Source organism: Pseudopodoces humilis, chromosome 10, assembly GCF_049639895.1.
Source record: "Pseudopodoces humilis isolate 2021_Gansu_Grassland_sample_001 chromosome 10, ASM4963989v1, whole genome shotgun sequence".
In the NCBI taxonomy this organism is placed as follows: Eukaryota; Metazoa; Chordata; class Aves; order Passeriformes; family Paridae; genus Pseudopodoces; species Pseudopodoces humilis.
The window spans coordinates 29,856,545-29,875,000 of NC_142209.1; the positions used below are offsets into that span (position 1 = coordinate 29,856,545).

An 18,456-nucleotide genomic window follows, 5' to 3' on the forward strand; every position below is an offset into this window, starting at 1 on the left:
TACCAATCGGTTCCCAGATATAGACTCCAAGCCGTCAAGGCTGAGGAACTGCTCCCCAGCTGGTTGGCATAGTAAAGAAACATGAATTCAACCCAAACATGATGGCTGGGGTTGGAAAGGATCTTAAAGTCCATCCAGCGCCACTCTTGCCATGGGCAGGGACACCTTCCGCTATCCCAGGCTGCTCCAAGCCCTGTCCAACCTGGCCTCGGACACTTTTAGGGACCCAGGGGCAGCCCCAGCTGCTCTGGGCACCCTGTGCCAGGGCCTGCCCACCCTCACAGGGAACAATTCCTGCCCAATATCCCACCTAACCCCGCCCTGTGGCAGTGAGAACCATTCCCCCTTCCCCTATCACTTGTCCAGAGCCCCTGTCCAGCTCTCCCGGAGGTTTCCCCGGAGCTTTCTCTCCTCCCGGAGCAGGCGGCAGCGCACGCAACGCGGCCCCGGCCATGGCGGAGCTCCCTGAGGCGCTCCCGCCCCGCGCAAGCGCACAGCCCGCCCGGAAGGCGCCGCGCAGGCGGAAGCGCGCGCGCCTGGCCCGAGCCCGGTGAGAGCCCCGGGCGGGACGGGCTGAGGGGAACCGGGGAACCGAGAGCGGGGGACCGAGAGCGGGGGACCGAGAGCGGGGAACCGAGAGCGGGGAACCGAGAGCGGCAGCGGGGGCTGAGCAGCTCAGGGAGGTGCGGGCGCTGCGCGGTGACGAGGGTGAGCGCGGTCAGGGGGCTGTGGGGTGAGCCGCCTCAGGGCGCTGAGGGGCTGAGGGGGCTGAGGGGGGCCAAGGAGAGCGGGTCGGGGAGGTTTAGGGGGCTGAGGGGCGGCAGAGCCCGCTGGTGGCCGGGGGCAGCTCGGCCCCGGTGTGAGCCCCACAGCCCCGGCCCGCCCTGAGGGCACAGCGAGGTGTGAGAGGGAAGGGTGAGGAATAAAGGCGTCTCCTGACAAGGATTAGGGAAACAGCAAGGTTGTAGACAAGTGTTGCTGGGAGAAATGAAATTCTTCATTCGCTTTGTGCGTTTTTCAGCTGCTGAAATGTGTGCCGACACCTCTTTTAAAACAAGTGCTATTCAGGGGCGTGCTGGGTTCTGTCTGCCTCCTTGGGCCAGGAGTGGGTGGTTTGTATTTGTGTTATTTATCTGAGCCTTCATCGTAGGCAGTGTGGAAGGATAGCGGGTTTTTTTGGGATTTATTTAGCTGTGATTTTCACCTCATGCTTACAGGTGGGATCTTGAGAGACCCCCCCAGATGTTGCACCTCCAGAGGAAGGTGAAAAGTTTGGGATTGGCCAAACCGCCTTTATCATCCCCTAAAAATTATTCCTTGTCTAACATTGTTCCCCACAGGATACCAAGAATTAAAAGTTCTGTGCTTTAGAATCTAACAAAAACGTGGCTTTTTGTTATAGATAGTATGGGATAATTGTTAAAGGTGAAAAATAAGGAGGAAAGAATACTTCAAGAGCCACTTTTGAGAGCAGAGAAAAACTCAATATCCCAGAAAACAATTGTTATTCCAAATGTGGGGAATAGCAAAAGTAAACGAGCGGAACAGAGATGGGGGAGTCTGTAGGTGAGGCTGGTGCTATGTAATAATTAAGAAGATGTAATTAATTAATGTTATGTCGAGATAGGATGGACAAATATCTCTTTTATTTAGATGAAAGTGTCTCCCCTGTGGCATAGGCACAGGTGAAAACATGAAAATATCAGTGTTCACCTTCCTACCCATAGATGGAGATCTGCTGGCACAGATTTATATTATTAATTAACTTCTTTTTTCCCCTTGGTGGTGGTGTTGGGTCACACCTTTCTGTGAATAGTAAATAGATATGGGTGGGGCTGGAGAAGAATAACCTAAACATGCCTTGGATGTTGCTTGTCTGGTACTAAAACAGCAGCTCAGTGCTTCAGCTGTATGGGATTTTTGTTTTGGTCAGTAACAAGTGAATTAAACTCAAATCAAAAGATGCTTTTTCTGCAAGGAAAGGCTGTGGCAGTTGTACCCTTCAAGACTGGAGTAATTCCTTCCTTACTTTTTTCCTAGTTCAGACTAAAAATTCTTTGATTTTTTGGGTTGAAGTTTGCATGTTCTGTAGTTAGGGGCCCTAACCCTAACATCTCCCTACAAAAAGTAATAAAAAACTATTATAAAAATAATAACTAATTTAAAATCCCAAGTTTTATCTCTGCATTATCAATTAAAAAAAAAGGTCAAACAAAAAAGCCCCACATTCTAAAAGTTTTATTCTAATACTTCTTATTCTTTTAATTCTATTAATAAAATTTTCTTAATACCTTTTCAATTTTAAACCTATTTTACCCTCCTCTTAATGCATATCTCCCAACAAAAAATAAGTAAGTACACTAATAATTTTAACCAACACTAAACCCACCACATTATTTAGTACATTAACCAAAAAACTCAAATCAACAAACCTAAACCACTACATGTTTTGAGGGTTTTTTTAGTTGTTTGTTTTGGGTTTTTTTTTTTTGCATAGGGCAACATAATAATTTTCTTGTTTCTTGGCAATATTTCTTACTTTTACTGGATCCTTAATGTGGTGAAATAAGCTTGGTGGGATATCAGCCCTGTTGCTTTTCGGGGGTAGAAGGATGGAGAGTAACATCTCCTGACCCTAATTAACTTTTAAATAACTTTTCTTTTGTTTAAACCAGCAGTGGTGCCTATACCAGACTTTGCATAATCTGGCTGTGGTGAGAAGTGGCATGAACTTAATCCTGGGCCATTTATTCACTTTTTAAACCCCTGTGCTTGTTAATAATGCAGTGAGTTATTAAGGGAGGGATTGTTTAGCAGTAATGGCTGAGGACAGAAGCCTGGCTGGTGCTGTAGCAATGCTCCTGCTGTGTTCCCAGGTCCCTGGAGTGTCCCAGAAGTGTCTCCAGCCATGGAGAAGTGGAGCCTGATGACAATCACGGTGTTGCTGGCACTCACCGTGCGCTGGGCTGTGTCTCTGGGCTCCTACTCAGGTAAGGCACCTGCACGGGCTGCAGCAGCCTCAGGGAAAGGGGTTATGGGGCGTGTGAGAAATGAAAATAAATGTTATTTATCACTTATTTATTTTATTGTTGTTTGTATAAAATCATAAATGGGAAGCAATGCGTTATTTCAGCTGTTGTTATATTTTACTTGCTCTTGATTTCCTTGGGAATTCCTTTTGCTTGTTTTTTGAAGTGTGCCATGATTGACATCACAGTTTGGAGCAAAACACTGGAAGAAGCCACCATAACTTTATTTTTTGGTAGTGCTGGTGATCCTTAATGTTTTAGGATCAATATCTGTCTCTTTTCCCCTGTGCCTTTATTTGCAGAATGTTGCAGTCCACTTGTACATTTGCCTCATAGCGTCTTTTAAATTCTGCAGCGGATATAACCTTATTATTTATATTTTAATTTAGCTTATGTTTAGCTAATCCTGGTGCTAATGAAGACAGTGCAGAGGTGACATGGAGTGAACAATGGCTCTGCCTTGTAGCTGTACCTCCTTAAGTTTGTTTACAGCAGGAGCCAGAGCTACATTCTGGTAATGGATGAGTTTTCCTCCTCCCTGTGTCAGAAAGCTTGCAAAGAATTAGCAGGTTCCTTCCCAAGCCTCCCAGTTCCATTCCCACACTTGGAATAAGCTTGCACAAGGCTTGCTCTCTGCAGATTTAATAAAAGATGAAAAATGAACCAATGCTTCCAATCCTCATCAGCCCAAAGAGTCACAAGTTAAATTTTACTCTGGTTTTTGAGCCTCATCCCCTGAGTAGCTGGAGCTGCTCAGAAACATTCTGCTGATTTTAACTGGTAATTCTGGCTTTCATTTTTTGAAGAATTTGCTTGAAGATGAACTGCATTTCCAATTGTTTTGGTTTGAGTTTTCTTTCTCAAAATGCCATTTCTGAGAGATCTGTAGGTAACTGAGGTTTTTACCCATCTCTAAGCATGAAGCACCCTGTCTTTAGGCAAACACTGAATTTCTCTTGCAGTGCAAGAGGATTTATTTAGAATTCCGTTGCTAACTAGATTTTTGTAAGTTGATTTAATTTCAAACCAATCAAGATTGTGGGAGAGAGTCTAAAATAAAGCCTGAGCTAAAATAACAATTTTTAAATCTTATTTCCTCCACAGTGCTGATATAACTACTCTTGGAACAGGAAAAGCTGAATCTGATCCAGTCCAGCAAATTATTAAAGCTTAACTTTGAGCATTGGCTGGCTGTAAAAAGACAAATCCCAGTGTTGGAGCTGTCAAACACATAAATCCACTGGGATTATTTTTTTTTTTTCTCTTTGACTTCTTGCAGATGTGACAAACTTTTAATTCCAGCCTCATTTACTGTGCACCCTTGGATCTCTGTCTCATTCCCACCCTGTTCCTTGCCATCAGCTTGCTTTTGGATCTGTCTCTGGAATTAAATGAAAAAGCAGAAGCTAATTCCTGGTTTTGAAAAGTTACCATTAGAAATGAGCTGGTCTTGTAGAATTATTGAGGAAAAATTTGGTTTCATAGGTTAATGCTTAATTTTTTTAATGCATTGCCAAACTCCTGCTAAATACAGGTGTTGAGAGGCAGCTTCAAACCCTTAAAAAAAATCTGTTCCCAGGTAAACAATAAAACTGAATAAGATCACTGCTTTTAAGGTACTTCTGAGCCTCTTAAAATAAAATATTCCAGTTTTATTAATTTTTAACTCAGTTTTTCTGTGTACTTGGTGCTTTCTGTAGATGCAAGCTAAATGTGCATTGTCAAACAAACTGATCAGTAGCTGGCTTTTAATAATCAAACCTTTGGATTAAGATCTTTTGGTCATTCTGAAGGCAATTAATTTTTGTCATCCCTTTTTTCCCCCTAGAGAAATTAATACACACACAGACACTCTAAGATCTGGGTAATATCTATTTTGTATTTCAATAATCCAGTGGCAGATTCTTTGTTCCACTGGACTTACAGCTACAGAATTGACACTGATGAAACTCCAGTGACCTGACTTCTTTGAGAAACTTTAAGCTGAATGCGTGAGAGTGGAGATAATCTGCTTTCTCCACCACCCAGGGAGAAATTAGCAGAGATAAGAGGTCCTTTCCACTTTCTGGGAATAAATTGCACATTGCTGAGCTCGTGGGATTCCCACAAACATAGATCATGGGTAAAACCACAGATGGCTTTCCTATATTTTAAAGAACCTCTTAAATCTCTGTCTGGCTCATGTCAATATTTCACTGGGAACACAATCAGTTGCTGTTCTCAATGATCAGGTTAATAGAAGTAAATAAACTCTGGGAAGATGCTTTGCATGCTTCCATTATCACAGTTAGGCTTCCATCAAGGGGAGTATTTGATATCTGAAGTATTTGCATTGATAATGCTTTTTTTTTTTCCCACATGAAAATGGCAAATAATAATACTATAATATTAATAATAAGGTACCATGACATAGCTGCAACACAAGTGAGAATATTGACAATTATCACATAGCAAGGGAGTGCAGCAGTTCTCACAGAATCACTGTAACATGTCCATTATGTGCATTTTCCTAGTTCAGGGGAAGTACCACATTTTTCATCTGCACTTGGAAATGATTTTTTTTGTCAGATGAGGAAGCAGTTCTTCACAGCAGAGTATCTTGATAAATGCTCATTGCAGAAATCTCCAGAAAGCCAAAAGAACACATAACTTTTTTTTTTCCTCTCTGTTAGGCTGCATGATGAGGTCTCTATTTGCCCTCAATATAGAGAAATGGAGAATAAAATTAGTAATTAATATGCAATACATAACTGGGGGGAAGCAATCTAAAAACTAAATAATGTCCTAAATGCTGTGTGCTCTCTTTTCAGGGGCAGGAAAACCACCCATGTATGGAGACTACGAGGCTCAGAGGCACTGGCAAGAAATCACCTACAACTTACCCATCAGGCAGTGGTAGGTGGTGCTTACAAAGGGAGAATGGGAGCAAATCCTGCTTGGATTTTACACCTCTGAGTTCACTGTTTGCTCCCATGATCCATGAGATTTTTAATTGTGGGAATTCTGGATTCTAGATTTATAGTGAGCTTCATTTGTACAGATCACGTAAAACAGGAGGAGAATTATTCTAAATATTTTATTGATTTTTGAATTATTCCTAATATTCTTTGGAGGAAAAAATTTAGTCTACATATGTGCTACAATCCAAATTGGAATATACTGGAATTCCAGCTCATCTTCTATCAAGGGCAGAGGTGTGTGTGTGGTGTAATTTTTTCCCTGGCTGTCTGTTGGGCAGCAGACTAATCTGACAAAACAGAAAATTAATTCACTTGTGATCTGTAAATACACATGAACTCTGCAGATGGCTCTGTCTAGTGACCTCAGATCATCCTCTTGTTCCTATATTATCATTTTTGTCCTTTTTTTTTTCTGGGATATCCAAACCCTGCCTGTGCCAGAGTTGGGATAAGAGGTGTTACATAATAATGGAGTTGGCAGCTCTGATTCAGTCTGCTACACTGAGCTGTGTCTCCTTAAAATTAGGAGTTATAGCAGCCAATATTGCCAGGCATTCCCAGGGGCCAGATCAGACACTGCTGCAGGCTGGCTTTAGCTGAGGGACTGCCAGGTGGGCACCTTGGGCTTGTATTTGCTCTATGGTTTTATAATTGATGTAATTTTGTATTTATAATTGAAGGGTTTTTTGGGTTGGGTCTGCTTTGGGAATTGGATCTTGAATACTGGAAAGTGGGTGTTTGGAAAAGCACATCTTGGCTGATGTGCAAGGGATTGCATTCTGGAATTTAAATATTTCTGGTTTATGTTATTCTTTAAAGTCTTAACATTATTTACTAAAGGCTGCTTTAGGAGCATCCTTTCTTATTCTACTGCTAATTAAAGCTCTGAAAGCTTCCTTACTAAATATTACTGGATATATAGGGGTTGTTTTTCTTTTTTAAATTGAAAACTTTACGGAAAGTAAAATGAAAAAATAAAGCCCCAAAACTGGCAAGTTCCCTGAAAGTTGCAAGCTGTGACATTCAGCATGAAGAATCTGCACTGCCTTGGCAGGAGCAATCTTGAATTGTAGGATGAGAGGCAGAGATGCAAGTCAAAGAAATGTGATTTATCATCAGTTCAGAAGATACTTCAGGCAGCTCATAAAGAATTCAAGAAATATCATTTACTATTATAAATGTCAAAAATTGGCTGCATTTGAAGAGAGGAAGTGGAAAAGCCAAGAGCCTGCCCCATGGCAGTGGGAGTGTTTCACTGGGAGATGGGAAGGGGCTGCTCCTCATTGCTGGAACTTTTCCTTGGACAAACCCCTCTGATCTCATTTGCCAGAAGTGACTTCATTTTATCAGTGCCACAGAATTCCTGACACAACAGAATCCCAACTGGGAAAACACTTTTCCTTCCTTTCACCTGGGCCACCTGGGTTTGGAGGTAGAGCCAGGAGTTTCCCACTCCACTCAAGTGAGCTGTAGCAGCTTTTATTTTGCAAACACAAATATGTGAAGTCTGCGTCACCTTTGCTGTAATTTTGTTGCTTGAGACTTATTTAATGTGAAGTGAAATGTAGCAGGTATAGATGTCGCCACCTTCTATTTTGGATTTGGAATACATTTAATATTTGGCCTTTTCCTTGGATCAAAACCAAGCTGGAAATGTAGTCTTTAAATTGAATTTTATTTTTTCTAGGTACTTCAATACAAGTGACAACAACCTGCTGTACTGGGGCCTCGATTACCCACCTCTCACTGCCTATCACAGTTTTGTGTGTGCTTACATGTAAGTTCAGTGATTTAAATCCTCTGTTACATTTTTCTTTCTGGATATTCAGCTTTCCCTACAAGCCAGTGCTGGATCTGGGATGCCCAGGGAAAAATGCTGCAGGAACAGGGGGCATTGCCTGGGAAAGCTCTCGTGTGTGCAGGGCCCAAGTGACATTTGATGAGTGGATATCATGTAAATAGAATTCTGTTATTGGAATACTTTTTCCACAAGGGCTTTGCTGCTGTTGGAATGAGACTTATGGAATAAGAATGTAGGTTAAAGTGCACAGGCACAGCTATGTGGGGCATCTATGTGAACTGTAAATGGTTTATATTTAATACTTAAGCATGAAAGGTATTTACAATTGTTTTTTTTTAAAGTCCCTGGAACCAGACTGGAGGTGGTTATCTTGTCCTAATAAATATTGTATTCCATTTTTACTGTTTCCAAAGGTTATTTTTGTTTAATTGTGGAACAGTCTATAGTGTAAAGTGATCTAGTGGTGAGGAAAAGCTTTAATTGATCACTATTGCTCTCTGAAATATTTCTTCTCATTCATCTTCATTCTTGGAATCTGCTTCTGTGTGTGTCATCTTTATTGCTGCAAGGAGTGTAAAGGGAAATGAGAAGTGTCTGCATTTTGATGTGTCTGTACTTTGTTTTACAGTGCAAAGTTAATAAATCCTGATTGGGTTGCTCTGCACACCTCTCGGGGCTATGAGAGTCAGCCCCATAAGTTATTTATGCGTACAACAGGTAGGAAGATTATATTTCCTTGGGATCATCCTGCAGATTTGTCTTGCTTACTAATTCAGCATGTTTAATATGCAGCTTCTCTGTCTTTACTGGTTTATTCTCAGGTTTTTAATTGGGTGGCTTTGCAGGTCCATTTCTGAGACAAATTCCTGCATTATTTCCTCTTCTGCTGTCATTTGTGAAGCTGATAAATATAAAATGTAGAAACAAGTTTTCAACCCAATTAATTAATGAAAAACTCAAAGCCACAACTACTCTTTGTAGCATAGACCCACTTTTTAATTTTGAAAATATTCTTGTTTTCCCTTCTATTCTGATAAACAGTCTTTTTAGCTTAACTTGGTTTTTATTGTAAAATTATTTTCCATGTAGCCTGGCATTTACTGACTTAATCTCTGGAGATATCAGAGATCTTCATTAGGAGCTGATCTCAGAGGCAGAGATATTTGATATTATTACCGTGAGCAAAAAAAGTAAAAAATTATTTTACTACTTGTATTCTAAATTTGTCTTACACCATTTGATTATTTTGAACAGCAAACAAATGAGCTGAAGAAGATTTTTACCATAATTTAGTAACTGCAACAGTAGGACAGCAAACAATGTGGCAAATGAACTCTTGTTTCTTGTTACTGTTTTCTTTCATTTGAAATGTCTTTTGCTTTTTCTAACACAAAATGCTTTCTGATTGCAACAGCAGAATTTGTTGTTCATCAATAGCTTTTCTGGACTTCACAAACCTCTCAGTCTGCTCTCTGGTAATTGATTGAATTGAAAAAAAAAATAAAAGTCACTAGTATTTAATTACCCTTGAAATGGTCTTTATTAATTTTGAAATCAACTCACTTGACACAACACTGATGGATCTGGAGAGCTGATAAACACTTTTTAACAGGGGCCATTAGAAGAGTGCATTAAAATAATTCAGGGTGGTCAATGGCAGCTTTATTTTAAGCATCAGTGTATTTGTTTTGCTAACACCTTGGGTACGTTTGTTTAGCTGTGGCTTAAGCTGGCAAAACAATTCATCCCTGGATAACTGAAGTATTTAAACATCTCCTTTCCCTCTTGGAGCTACTGCACATCTGCTGGAAGTGGTTTGTAGAAATAATCTGAGTTTTTTCTTGAGTTTTTAAGACAACTCCAGAAGAGTTCACGTGCTGGACATACCCTGGGCAGGGGAACCTGCTGGCTGTTTTCTTCTCCCCTCTCACAAATCCTTGCTATAGGCAGATGATCAAAGCCAAATCCCTTTCAGTCTCTTTATCCCCATCACTGGTAATTCCCACAGAGATTGGGATAATCTGGAGTTTCTCCCCTGTGCCCCAGCCCCTCTGGCCTGTCCCAGAACCTGGCTGCAGGCAGGGCTGATTTCTTTGGGCCATTCCCGAATGCCTGCCCTGCTTGTGGCATGTGAGGAACTAGAGAGTGACTGAGGCTGTGCCAGGAGCCAGGACAGCTGAACACGTGGAAGCAGCAGCTCTGGGACATCAGAAATGAGCCTTAGAAACATTAACAAGATCAAATTCTGTAGACCTGGTTCTTTTTGTCCTTTGAAGTGGAACTGCCCAGTTTATTTCTGATATTTTGATGTTTGTTTGCCTGTGTTTTTTTCCCCTTGTGGGAGGATTCTAATGGAAAGTTAATCTTTATTTTTCAGTGTTTGTTGCTGATTTGCTGGTTTATATCCCTGCAGTTATTTTATATTGTTTTTCCTTGAAAGAAACATCTGCTAAAAAAAAGGCAAGTACCTGGTGTGTGTAAATTAAACAAAGAAAACACTGTTAGAACAGGGTAGAAATGTAACACTGAGTTAATTAACACCTAGAACACCCTGATGGCTTCCATGTAAAACTGATGACAGCCACTATAGCTCATGTTACAGGCTTTTCACTTAAAAGCATAAAAAAAGCCTTTATTTTATCTTACAGCAATTATTTTAAGACTTTTAATAATAAAATTTTCCATTGATTTATTACTTAAGTAGTAAAAAAACAAAAATAAAAAGATTTGTGGTGTGGCCGGGGTGGGATTTGGGAACTGCTTTGTCTTGAACACTCCTTACAGTAGATTTTGGAATAAAAAGTCTCCTGATTTTTGGAATGCTTGAAGATAGGTGTAGGTGATCTTTGAGCTATTGTAAAGGACAGGCAATATTCAATATTTTCTCATTTATGGCAAATATTTATCCTTTTTTATTCCTCAAAATATTCCTGACAGATGATTATTTGTAGAGAATAACATTCCTACGTATAGGATGCACCTTGGAGGGGCACATTTTTGTACTGGAGAAGTTCCTCTGTCTAATGTCTGATTTTGGACTAATTATTGTTCCCCTCCCTTTTTTTGGTTCTTCTTGCCAGGTTTCCAGTGCTCTCTGCATCCTGCTGTACCCAGGCCTCATCCTTATCGACCACGGGCACTTCCAGTATCCTTGTTCTGCATTGAAATGAATCCCTGGTTATGGAATTTTATAGGTGCTCCTTAGCACTTGTTAGCTGAGCACAGGGTGATTTCTGTGTGCAAAGCCATCTGGGGGGTTCAGCTCACCCCAAACAGAGATATCACAGGAAGCTGCAAGTCTGAAACATATTGGAGATAAAAATTATTGATATTGGCACAAATCAATCCCAACATGAATATCATTCTTCCCATGCCTCCAGCTCATCTCCCTGTCAGTCACTTGGCAATCAGTGGGGTTGTGACAGGGAGGAGAGTGATGGGCTGTGCTCCTGTGATTTGTGTGTGCAGAGGGAATCTCCTCAGCTCTTCCTGGGATGGCAGTGGCAGGTGGAGCTGCGTGAAATGTTCAGCTCAGGAGAAGCTGCCCTCCTGCCTTGGCTGCACAGCTCAGGGAGGTGGGTTCAGGCCTGGCTGCTCCGTGGTGCTGGTGGGCACCTGCACAGGGGGCTCTTTGTTAATAACAGCCCTGGTTTATACTGGTTTTGTACAGAACAGGCCAGGGCTGGGGGTGCAGCAGCTGCTGTGGAGGCAGGGATTTCCTGCAGGGTTCTGTGCCAGCCCTGCCACTCTGAGGTGACCAACGCTGCCCTCTGAGCACCTCCAGCAAGTCAGAGATTTGTTTCCCTGAGCTGCTGCACCTCGGCAAGATCAGGGCCTCTCAGTGTGAGTTTGCTGATGTGAAATCAATGAGGTGTCAAATACACCTGGTGATGTGGAGTGGGAAATGTGAGTGGGCTGAGAGCTCTGTGGACAAGGATGTGTTGTCACAGCTGCTTAGGTTGACAGAGGGAAAACAAAATATTGTGACATTTCTGACAATACAAGAAATACAAGGGACTGTTTACAAGGGATGGAGTGACAGGACAGGAGGCAGTGGCTTCCCACTGCCAGAGGGTGCGTTTGGATTGGATATTAGGGAGAAATTCCTCCCTGGGAGGGTGGGCAGGCCCTGGCACAGGGTGCCCAGAGCAGCTGGGGCTGCCCCTGGGTCCCTGGCAGTGCCCAAGGCCAGGCTGGAGCAGCCTGGGACAGTGGAAGGTGTCCCTGCCATGGCAGGGGTGGCACTGGATGGGCTTTAAGGTCCCTTCCAGTTCAAACCATTCTGGGATTCTGTGTTTATTGGTTGATCTAAATTTTTCAAAAAACAAGTGAAAACCAAAGCTAATACTTTATTGCAGTTTAATAGTAAGCGTAGCTTAGTCTCTTCAAAATCTTCTGAGCTTGGGAAGCTCTTTTCAAAGTCACAAGGCAGTAACATTGTTTTTAGCAGTTATCACTCATTGTTTGAGCAGGATCAGCTGTCAGGGAACTGGACATGGGTGAGGGTGCCTTGTGTGTGTAACAGAATCACAAACCCCTCAGAAGTCCTTGAACTAAATTATACATAATTTAAACACTGAAATATTTGAGTATTTTGCACTTATCTTGTGAGAGCTGGAAGGGAAAGCTCGTGAGAGCTTTATCATTGCTCATGTAAATACCAAGAAGAAAATGTTGCTTGTTGCAGAGATCTGTCACTGCCACCAAAAGCTGGGTTGGCTGAATACATGTTACATGTGTAATTAACACACACAGAATTTGCCCTCAGGTTTGCCTGGGCAAGCTCTGAATCAAACTTTGGAAATATAAAAATAACACTTTCAATGGAAGTAAATTTTTCTTTATCTCTGGGGGCAACATAGTCACAACTTGCAAATGTGTTCTTAAAACTAACATGGCAAAACCCATTTTACAAGCTATTTCTGCTTTCTCTCAGGGCATTAATTGCTGTCTTCTAGAAGTGAGATGTGCATCTTGTCCTTGACATAAAAAACCATATACAACTCAGTGAGCCTTGGCTTGGCCTTGTGGGCTGTCCTTTGTTTGTCCCATGACTGGGATCTCCTGGGCTCCGTGACGTTTTGCTTGGCCTTAAATTATAAGCAAATGGAGCTCTACCATTCCCTGCCCTTTTTTTGCTATTTACTTGGAAAGTGCTTCAAGAAGGGACTGAAAGGAAAGGGGTAAGTGGGTTTAAAGTGTTTTATCTTCCTCAGGAATCGGCCTGGCACGGGGAGTGGGGTGCACGTGGGCATTCCTGGATTCATTTCTGTGGGAGGCAGCTGTGTGATGTGCTGCAGTCCTGCAGGATGAGCATTGCTGCTGATTTCTGGGCAGCACTGCTGGCTTGCTGTGCTGATGTGCTGTCCTGTTGCAGGTTGGTGCTGTTGGTTAAACTGGCAGGGACAGTGCTGTTGTCCTTCGCTGCCTGCTGGCTCCCGTTCGGCACCGACGTGGAACAAATCATGCAAGTACTCAGAAGACTCTTTCCCATTGACAGAGGCTTGTTTGAGGCATGCATGTTTTCTTCTCCCACCCACTGCCCCGTCCTGTATTCTTAGATCGCTGGAGAAACCTTCAGCCTGACCTTTAGGATTTCATGGGGGAGACGCAGCGCAGGGCGAGTAACTCGAGACGGCTTCTTCAGCAGTCGTTTCTTGCCAGTTATTTAATCCAGTGTTTAACCCCAGCTCAGCTGGCATCTTCCAGGATATTATACCAGGAGACAACACTTATCCCATCATCAAACCCATACTTCAATCCATACATTTTTCCATTGAAATAGATTCCATAGTAATTGACAGTGTCAGAAGATGTAACCTTGAAAGTCAACGGCTTCAGCCTCTTGGGTTCTGCTCCCCTCTTTTCAATGGGACTAATTATTTTTTAAAAATAATTTTTAAATGGTGTTTTAGATACAGCCTAGAACCTCCTTTTTGACTCACCTTGTGCAGTTTCCACAATATTTTCCTAAAGTTCTAGGCCACTTCTGCTTTTGGTTTTGCTCAGGCTGTGGACATGCCCACGCTGAAGGTGCTGAGTCTTAATCCAGTAAATTCCTCATTTACCAAATGGCAATGCCACAGAAATTGGGAATGAAAGAAAGGTTCTCAGGTCACAGGGAGCTGCTGCTGTTTTAATTAGGGCACGAGTCAATATTACACTTCTTACAGCAGATTCTCAATTTCAGGTTTAACCCAGAAAATGAAGCTTTGAATTTCCAGGTTGTCACAGGGATTAAAACAAAGTCTCATGTAGTTTGATTAATCTTAATTATTCTTTTAATCTTTTTTAGGTGTAAATAATATCACAACTGGCACTTTTTTTCCCAAAAAAGTTAGTGCTGATGTACCAAAGGCAATGGAAGTGTTCTTAGTGTATTCTATGCTAGCTTATTTAAAAAACCCCAACAAACACCAAACAACCTCTCCAAAAAAGGCACTCTCAAAAAAACCCAGTGAACCTTTTCCTTGAGAATTATTTGGAATTTATAAAGGAATCATTTTGGTCACCACACCTTTTATTCAGTATCAAGTTTAAAAATAAAATCTTTAAATGACAATAACCAATGAGTCTGAAAGAGCTGGAAGATTTTAGTCTAATATTAGCCCAAATATTTTCTGAGCTGCTCAGGGCAGTGACTTGCTGGATGCTGATGGAGATAAAATGAGAATTTGTCCACGTAAGCAGCGCTCAGTAACTTGGCCTGGGGTGTGACAGGTTGTGTGCAGCTCCCATTTGCAGCCCAGGGTGTGCCAGTTCCCATTTGCAGCCCGGGAACACTTGCTGGTGGCTGAAAAATCAGCCTGGCTGTGAGGAGGAGGAGGAGGAGGTTGCTGGTGCTGCCAGGGCTGTGTTCCCCGGAATCCCCGGCAGATTCCGGGCGCTGGCAGCGGGGACCGAGGGGGCTCAGTTGCTGCTGGGAGTTGTGTCTACACAGCTGTGCCTCCAGCAGCTGTCTGGGGATGAGTTTCACCAGCAGGAGAGCTGCAGTTACAAATTTAATTTTGAAAGTGATCCTAGCACAAGTGCTAATGTCTTTAGACTTCTTGATTTATTGGGGGTTAACCCTGTCAGTGCTAGCGAGCAGCGAGCACAGGCAGGTACAGGGGGAAAAGTGCAGCACAGAGTGGGAAAGGGTTCATGTGGGCCAGGGTTTACTCAGGGACAGCCTTAACTCCACAAAATTTCTGCTCTCATGGGTTAAGTTGTGGTCTCTTGTGCTGAAGAACTATTTCTCACTTATTTTAGAGCATGTTTTAATTGGGTCTCTTGAAACTTTGCATTTTTGAAGAGCAGAATCATCCCCAGTGCATCTGAGAACGTGATGTACACCTGCAAGTGTTATCTGCACTCTCATGGTAGAAACCAAACAATCCCCACCTCCCAAGCCCCATTGCTCCCACAAACATGAGTGTAATTATATAGAATTATCACTGATTACCTTTTTATTTCCTTCCAGGATAAAGTAGCCAATATTTGGTGCAGTCTAAGTGTCCTTATAAAGATAAAGAATGTAATATCCCCTCGAACTCAGCTAAAACTCAGGTAAGATATAACTGGAGTGCCTTAGGTAGTTTTTATCTGCAATATTTTTTGCAAAAGGAGTAAATCTTCTCAAACTGTGTTCTTTCCTATACTCTAGTTTTCTGCCAGGTCATGAGAGAGAAATACTGGGAATATTTATGACTGAAAAATTTCTTGCTTGTTTATATAGTGATTTAAGCTGCTTGGTTAAAACTGAGTTAAAATTTGCAAATTCAAAGAATTCAAAAATTTTTCAATGCTCTTAGAAGTCAGAGCTCCCAGTTCTCCTTGACTCAGTGAAGAATTCAGGTCTGGCTCTGCAGAGTGAAGTGTTAATGGCTGTAGTCACTCACGTATTAAAACTGTTTTTCTTCCCCAATCCTTTAGTTTTGCTGTAACATTCCTGAGCCTGCTGCCTGCCTGTATCAAGCTCACTGTCCAGCCTTCCCTGCGAGGGTTTAAATTTGCCTTGGTGAGTGTTGGCTTTTCACTGCTCCTTGTTTTGTATCCACCACAAGCACTGGAGGGCAACCAGCAGTGCCAACAGCACTTGTGCAGGGCACAGAGGGGTGGGAGCCATCAAATGCTGAAGGAATTGGTTAAAAAGTGTTTTACTTCCTCAAATCCAGGGCTCTGACCTGTCCTTTAAACCCAGACTTGTTCCTTAAGCTCAGTTTTCTTTATTTAACTCTGTATTTTTATTATCTTCCTCTGAAGAGCCTTTGGAAGATTCCACACACATTTAAACCTCATACAGAATTGGGATTTCTCCTCTTTTTGTTTGGCTTCCAAAGTGCCAGTTGTTCTTCCTTCACTGGCTGCAAAATTCCATTAAAAATTCCCCATATGGACATTGTGAGCTCGTGAGTGGTTTGAAAATATAATGATCCTCTTTTCCAAAATGTTTGCCTTCTCTTAGTCACATCATTGAATTGAAGCACATTGCCATGACTCCCATGCAAAAACTGAGTTCTCCTTGAAATCAAAAGTAGATGGAGCTGGGTTCTAAGTTTCAGAGTTACAAGATAATTTCCCTTTTTAATTTTATCACACCATTACCTAAAATTTATCCTAAGAACTGGTTGGTTTTATGTGTTTTTATTTGGTGGGGGAATAAAAAGACAATTTGTTTACTTTTTCTGTTGGCTGGTCATGATGAGGAGCAAACCTTTATGTCAAAACTGGGGGTAATTTTTACCAGGAGTGGGATTTGCCAGTGCCTGTGTGTGGGAATATTGTGATTCCTTGCTCTTGTCAGGGAAGCTGAGCAAGACTGAGGCTCTACCTGAAGGACTCTGTGACTAATTCTGGATAAACTCCCAAACAAGGTGGTTTTGGTACGTGAGGGTGGTGACAGAGCTGCTCTGGGTGCCTGGGGTTTGCACTGGAGGAAAGGATGAAAGTTAATTAGGAAACTGAGCTCATTTAGCATTGCCCCCACGCAGAGCCTGTACCTGCAGACACCAAAGCAGAGCTTTGCAGTCACAGGCTGACACATCTCTGCTCTCTCTCCTAAGGTCAGCTGTGCCTTGTCATTTTTCCTGTTCTCCTTTCAAGTCCATGAAAAATCGATTCTTCTTGTGTCAGTGTAAGTAAATTATTTTTCTGTGGATAAAATTCGATCTTTTCCTCATCTTCTTATTGCATGCTGCTTTCACTTACAAATATATCAGATTTTAACAACTCTGCACATTTGCTTTTCTAAATCACTTGTAAATGAAGGGTGTGCAAGTACAGCCAGGCTGGTCTGTCCTTTCACTGGGGACAGTCAGCAGCACTGCTGTTCCATGGGGATATCCTGCATGGACTGGGAGTGCTGTTTGATTAGAGAAGAGTTGATATCTCTTTTTCTTCTCATTCCAGCCCAGTCTGCTTAATCATAAATGAAATCCCCTTTATGGCCACGTGGTTTCTACTGGTGTCAACTTTCAGGTGAGTTGGAAACTCTTAAACAGAGCTGGAGAGGGGCTAGAGACAAGGCCTGCAGGGACAGGACCCAGGGAATGGCTCCCAGTGCCAGAGGGCAGGGCTGGATGGGATCTTGGGCAGGAATTGTTCCCTGGCAGGGTGGGCAGGCCCTGGAATAGAATTCCCAGAGCAGCTGGGGCTGCCCCTGGATCCCTGGCAGTGCCCAAGGCCAGGCTGAAGCACCCTGGGATAGTGTCAGGGTTGAAACAGGATGAGCTTTTAAGATCTCTTCCAACCCAAACCCACCTGTGATTCCATGAAAACCCTGTTTTGCTCCAGTTCTAGTAGGGATCAATGTATTTACTGGTTTTCCCTCTTCTCCCTGCATGCTGTGGGTGCCCCTGGGGTGCTGCTGGCCCTGGCCCCCCACAGCCTGCTGCCCCTGCTGCTGAAGGACGGGCTGCTGCTGCCCTACGCCGTCACCACACCCGCCTTCCTGGCCGTGTGCCTGGCCTCCTTCTCCATCCTGGAGAAGACCTCAGCAGAGGACCTACAGCTCAAGGCCTTTTCCCTTTCCCTCAAGGGTTACGTGTCCTGGTTTAGGTCCTTTCCCAGGATTGTCAGGAGCCTGGTAAGCAAATGTTATTCCTTTACCTCTTACTTGCAGCTTTTCCAGCACTGAGGTACTGGTGCGGGGGGGGGCTGTCGCTTTTTTGTGCCGTGAGGAGGGGTGCAGAGCACCCAGGAGTGGAGTGGCAGCTGAGCTGTGTGAGGTGTTCTTGTCTTGCAGTTCCTCCTGTCCCTGGCCCTGATGGGAGCGCTGTCAGTGCTGAGTGCTGCGGTGCCTCCTCCCCAGCGCCTGCCCGATTTGTTCCCCATGGCCGTGGCCGTTGTTTCCTGCCTCCACTTCCTGCTGTTCCTGGTGTATTTCAATGTTGTGATACTCTGGGACTCCAAGAATAGAGGGCAGAAGAAGATCAGTTAATGAAGCTGAAGCTGCAGGACTGAGAGGTGCCAGCACTGCAGAGGAACCTGTGTGTGATGGACACAACTCCAGGAAAGCCAGGAAAAACCTTTTCCTTATTTAAACACAAAGCAGTCAGAGACTGTTTTAAAGGAGAAATATTTTGAAGAGCATTGGGAATGGGATTTGATTTGTTTTCTTGGGAAGTGTCACACTTTTGTTACCATTTGTAAACCTAAAATGCCTAATAAAGGACCAAATTTTGAA

The 18,456-nt window shown here is 42.9% G+C and overlaps 1 protein-coding gene across 1 annotated transcript; it reads left to right on the plus strand.

Annotated features, from left to right (window-relative positions):
* Positions 1-590: 590 nt before the first annotated feature.
* ALG6 (ALG6 alpha-1,3-glucosyltransferase) lies at positions 591-18,456 on the plus strand. Its single transcript, XM_088060720.1, has 15 exons — positions 591-683; positions 2,877-2,990; positions 5,840-5,924; positions 7,677-7,766; positions 8,419-8,507; positions 10,168-10,250; positions 10,871-10,935; positions 12,788-12,973; positions 13,168-13,303; positions 15,253-15,338; positions 15,705-15,789; positions 16,835-16,905; positions 17,181-17,249; positions 17,658-17,856; positions 18,016-18,456. Exons 2-15 carry the CDS (start codon positions 2,909-2,911, stop codon positions 18,208-18,210), a joined length of 1,521 nt encoding a protein of 506 aa, XP_087916846.1. The 5' UTR covers positions 591-683; positions 2,877-2,908; the 3' UTR covers positions 18,211-18,456.

What these genes read in the sequence shown, in the direction of transcription:
- ALG6 (XM_088060720.1), top strand. Translation starts at nt 2,909, where the DNA reads ATGGAGAAGTGGAGCCTGATGACAATCACGGTGTTGCTGGCACTCACC. An exon ending in GTCTCTGGGCTCCTACTCAG is followed by an intron (nt 2,991 to 5,839) that starts GTAAGGCACCTG and finishes CTCTCTTTTCAG; the next exon opens with GGGCAGGAAAACCACCCATG. An exon ending in CCAGGATTGTCAGGAGCCTG is followed by an intron (nt 17,857 to 18,015) that starts GTAAGCAAATGT and finishes CTTGTCTTGCAG; the next exon opens with TTCCTCCTGTCCCTGGCCCT.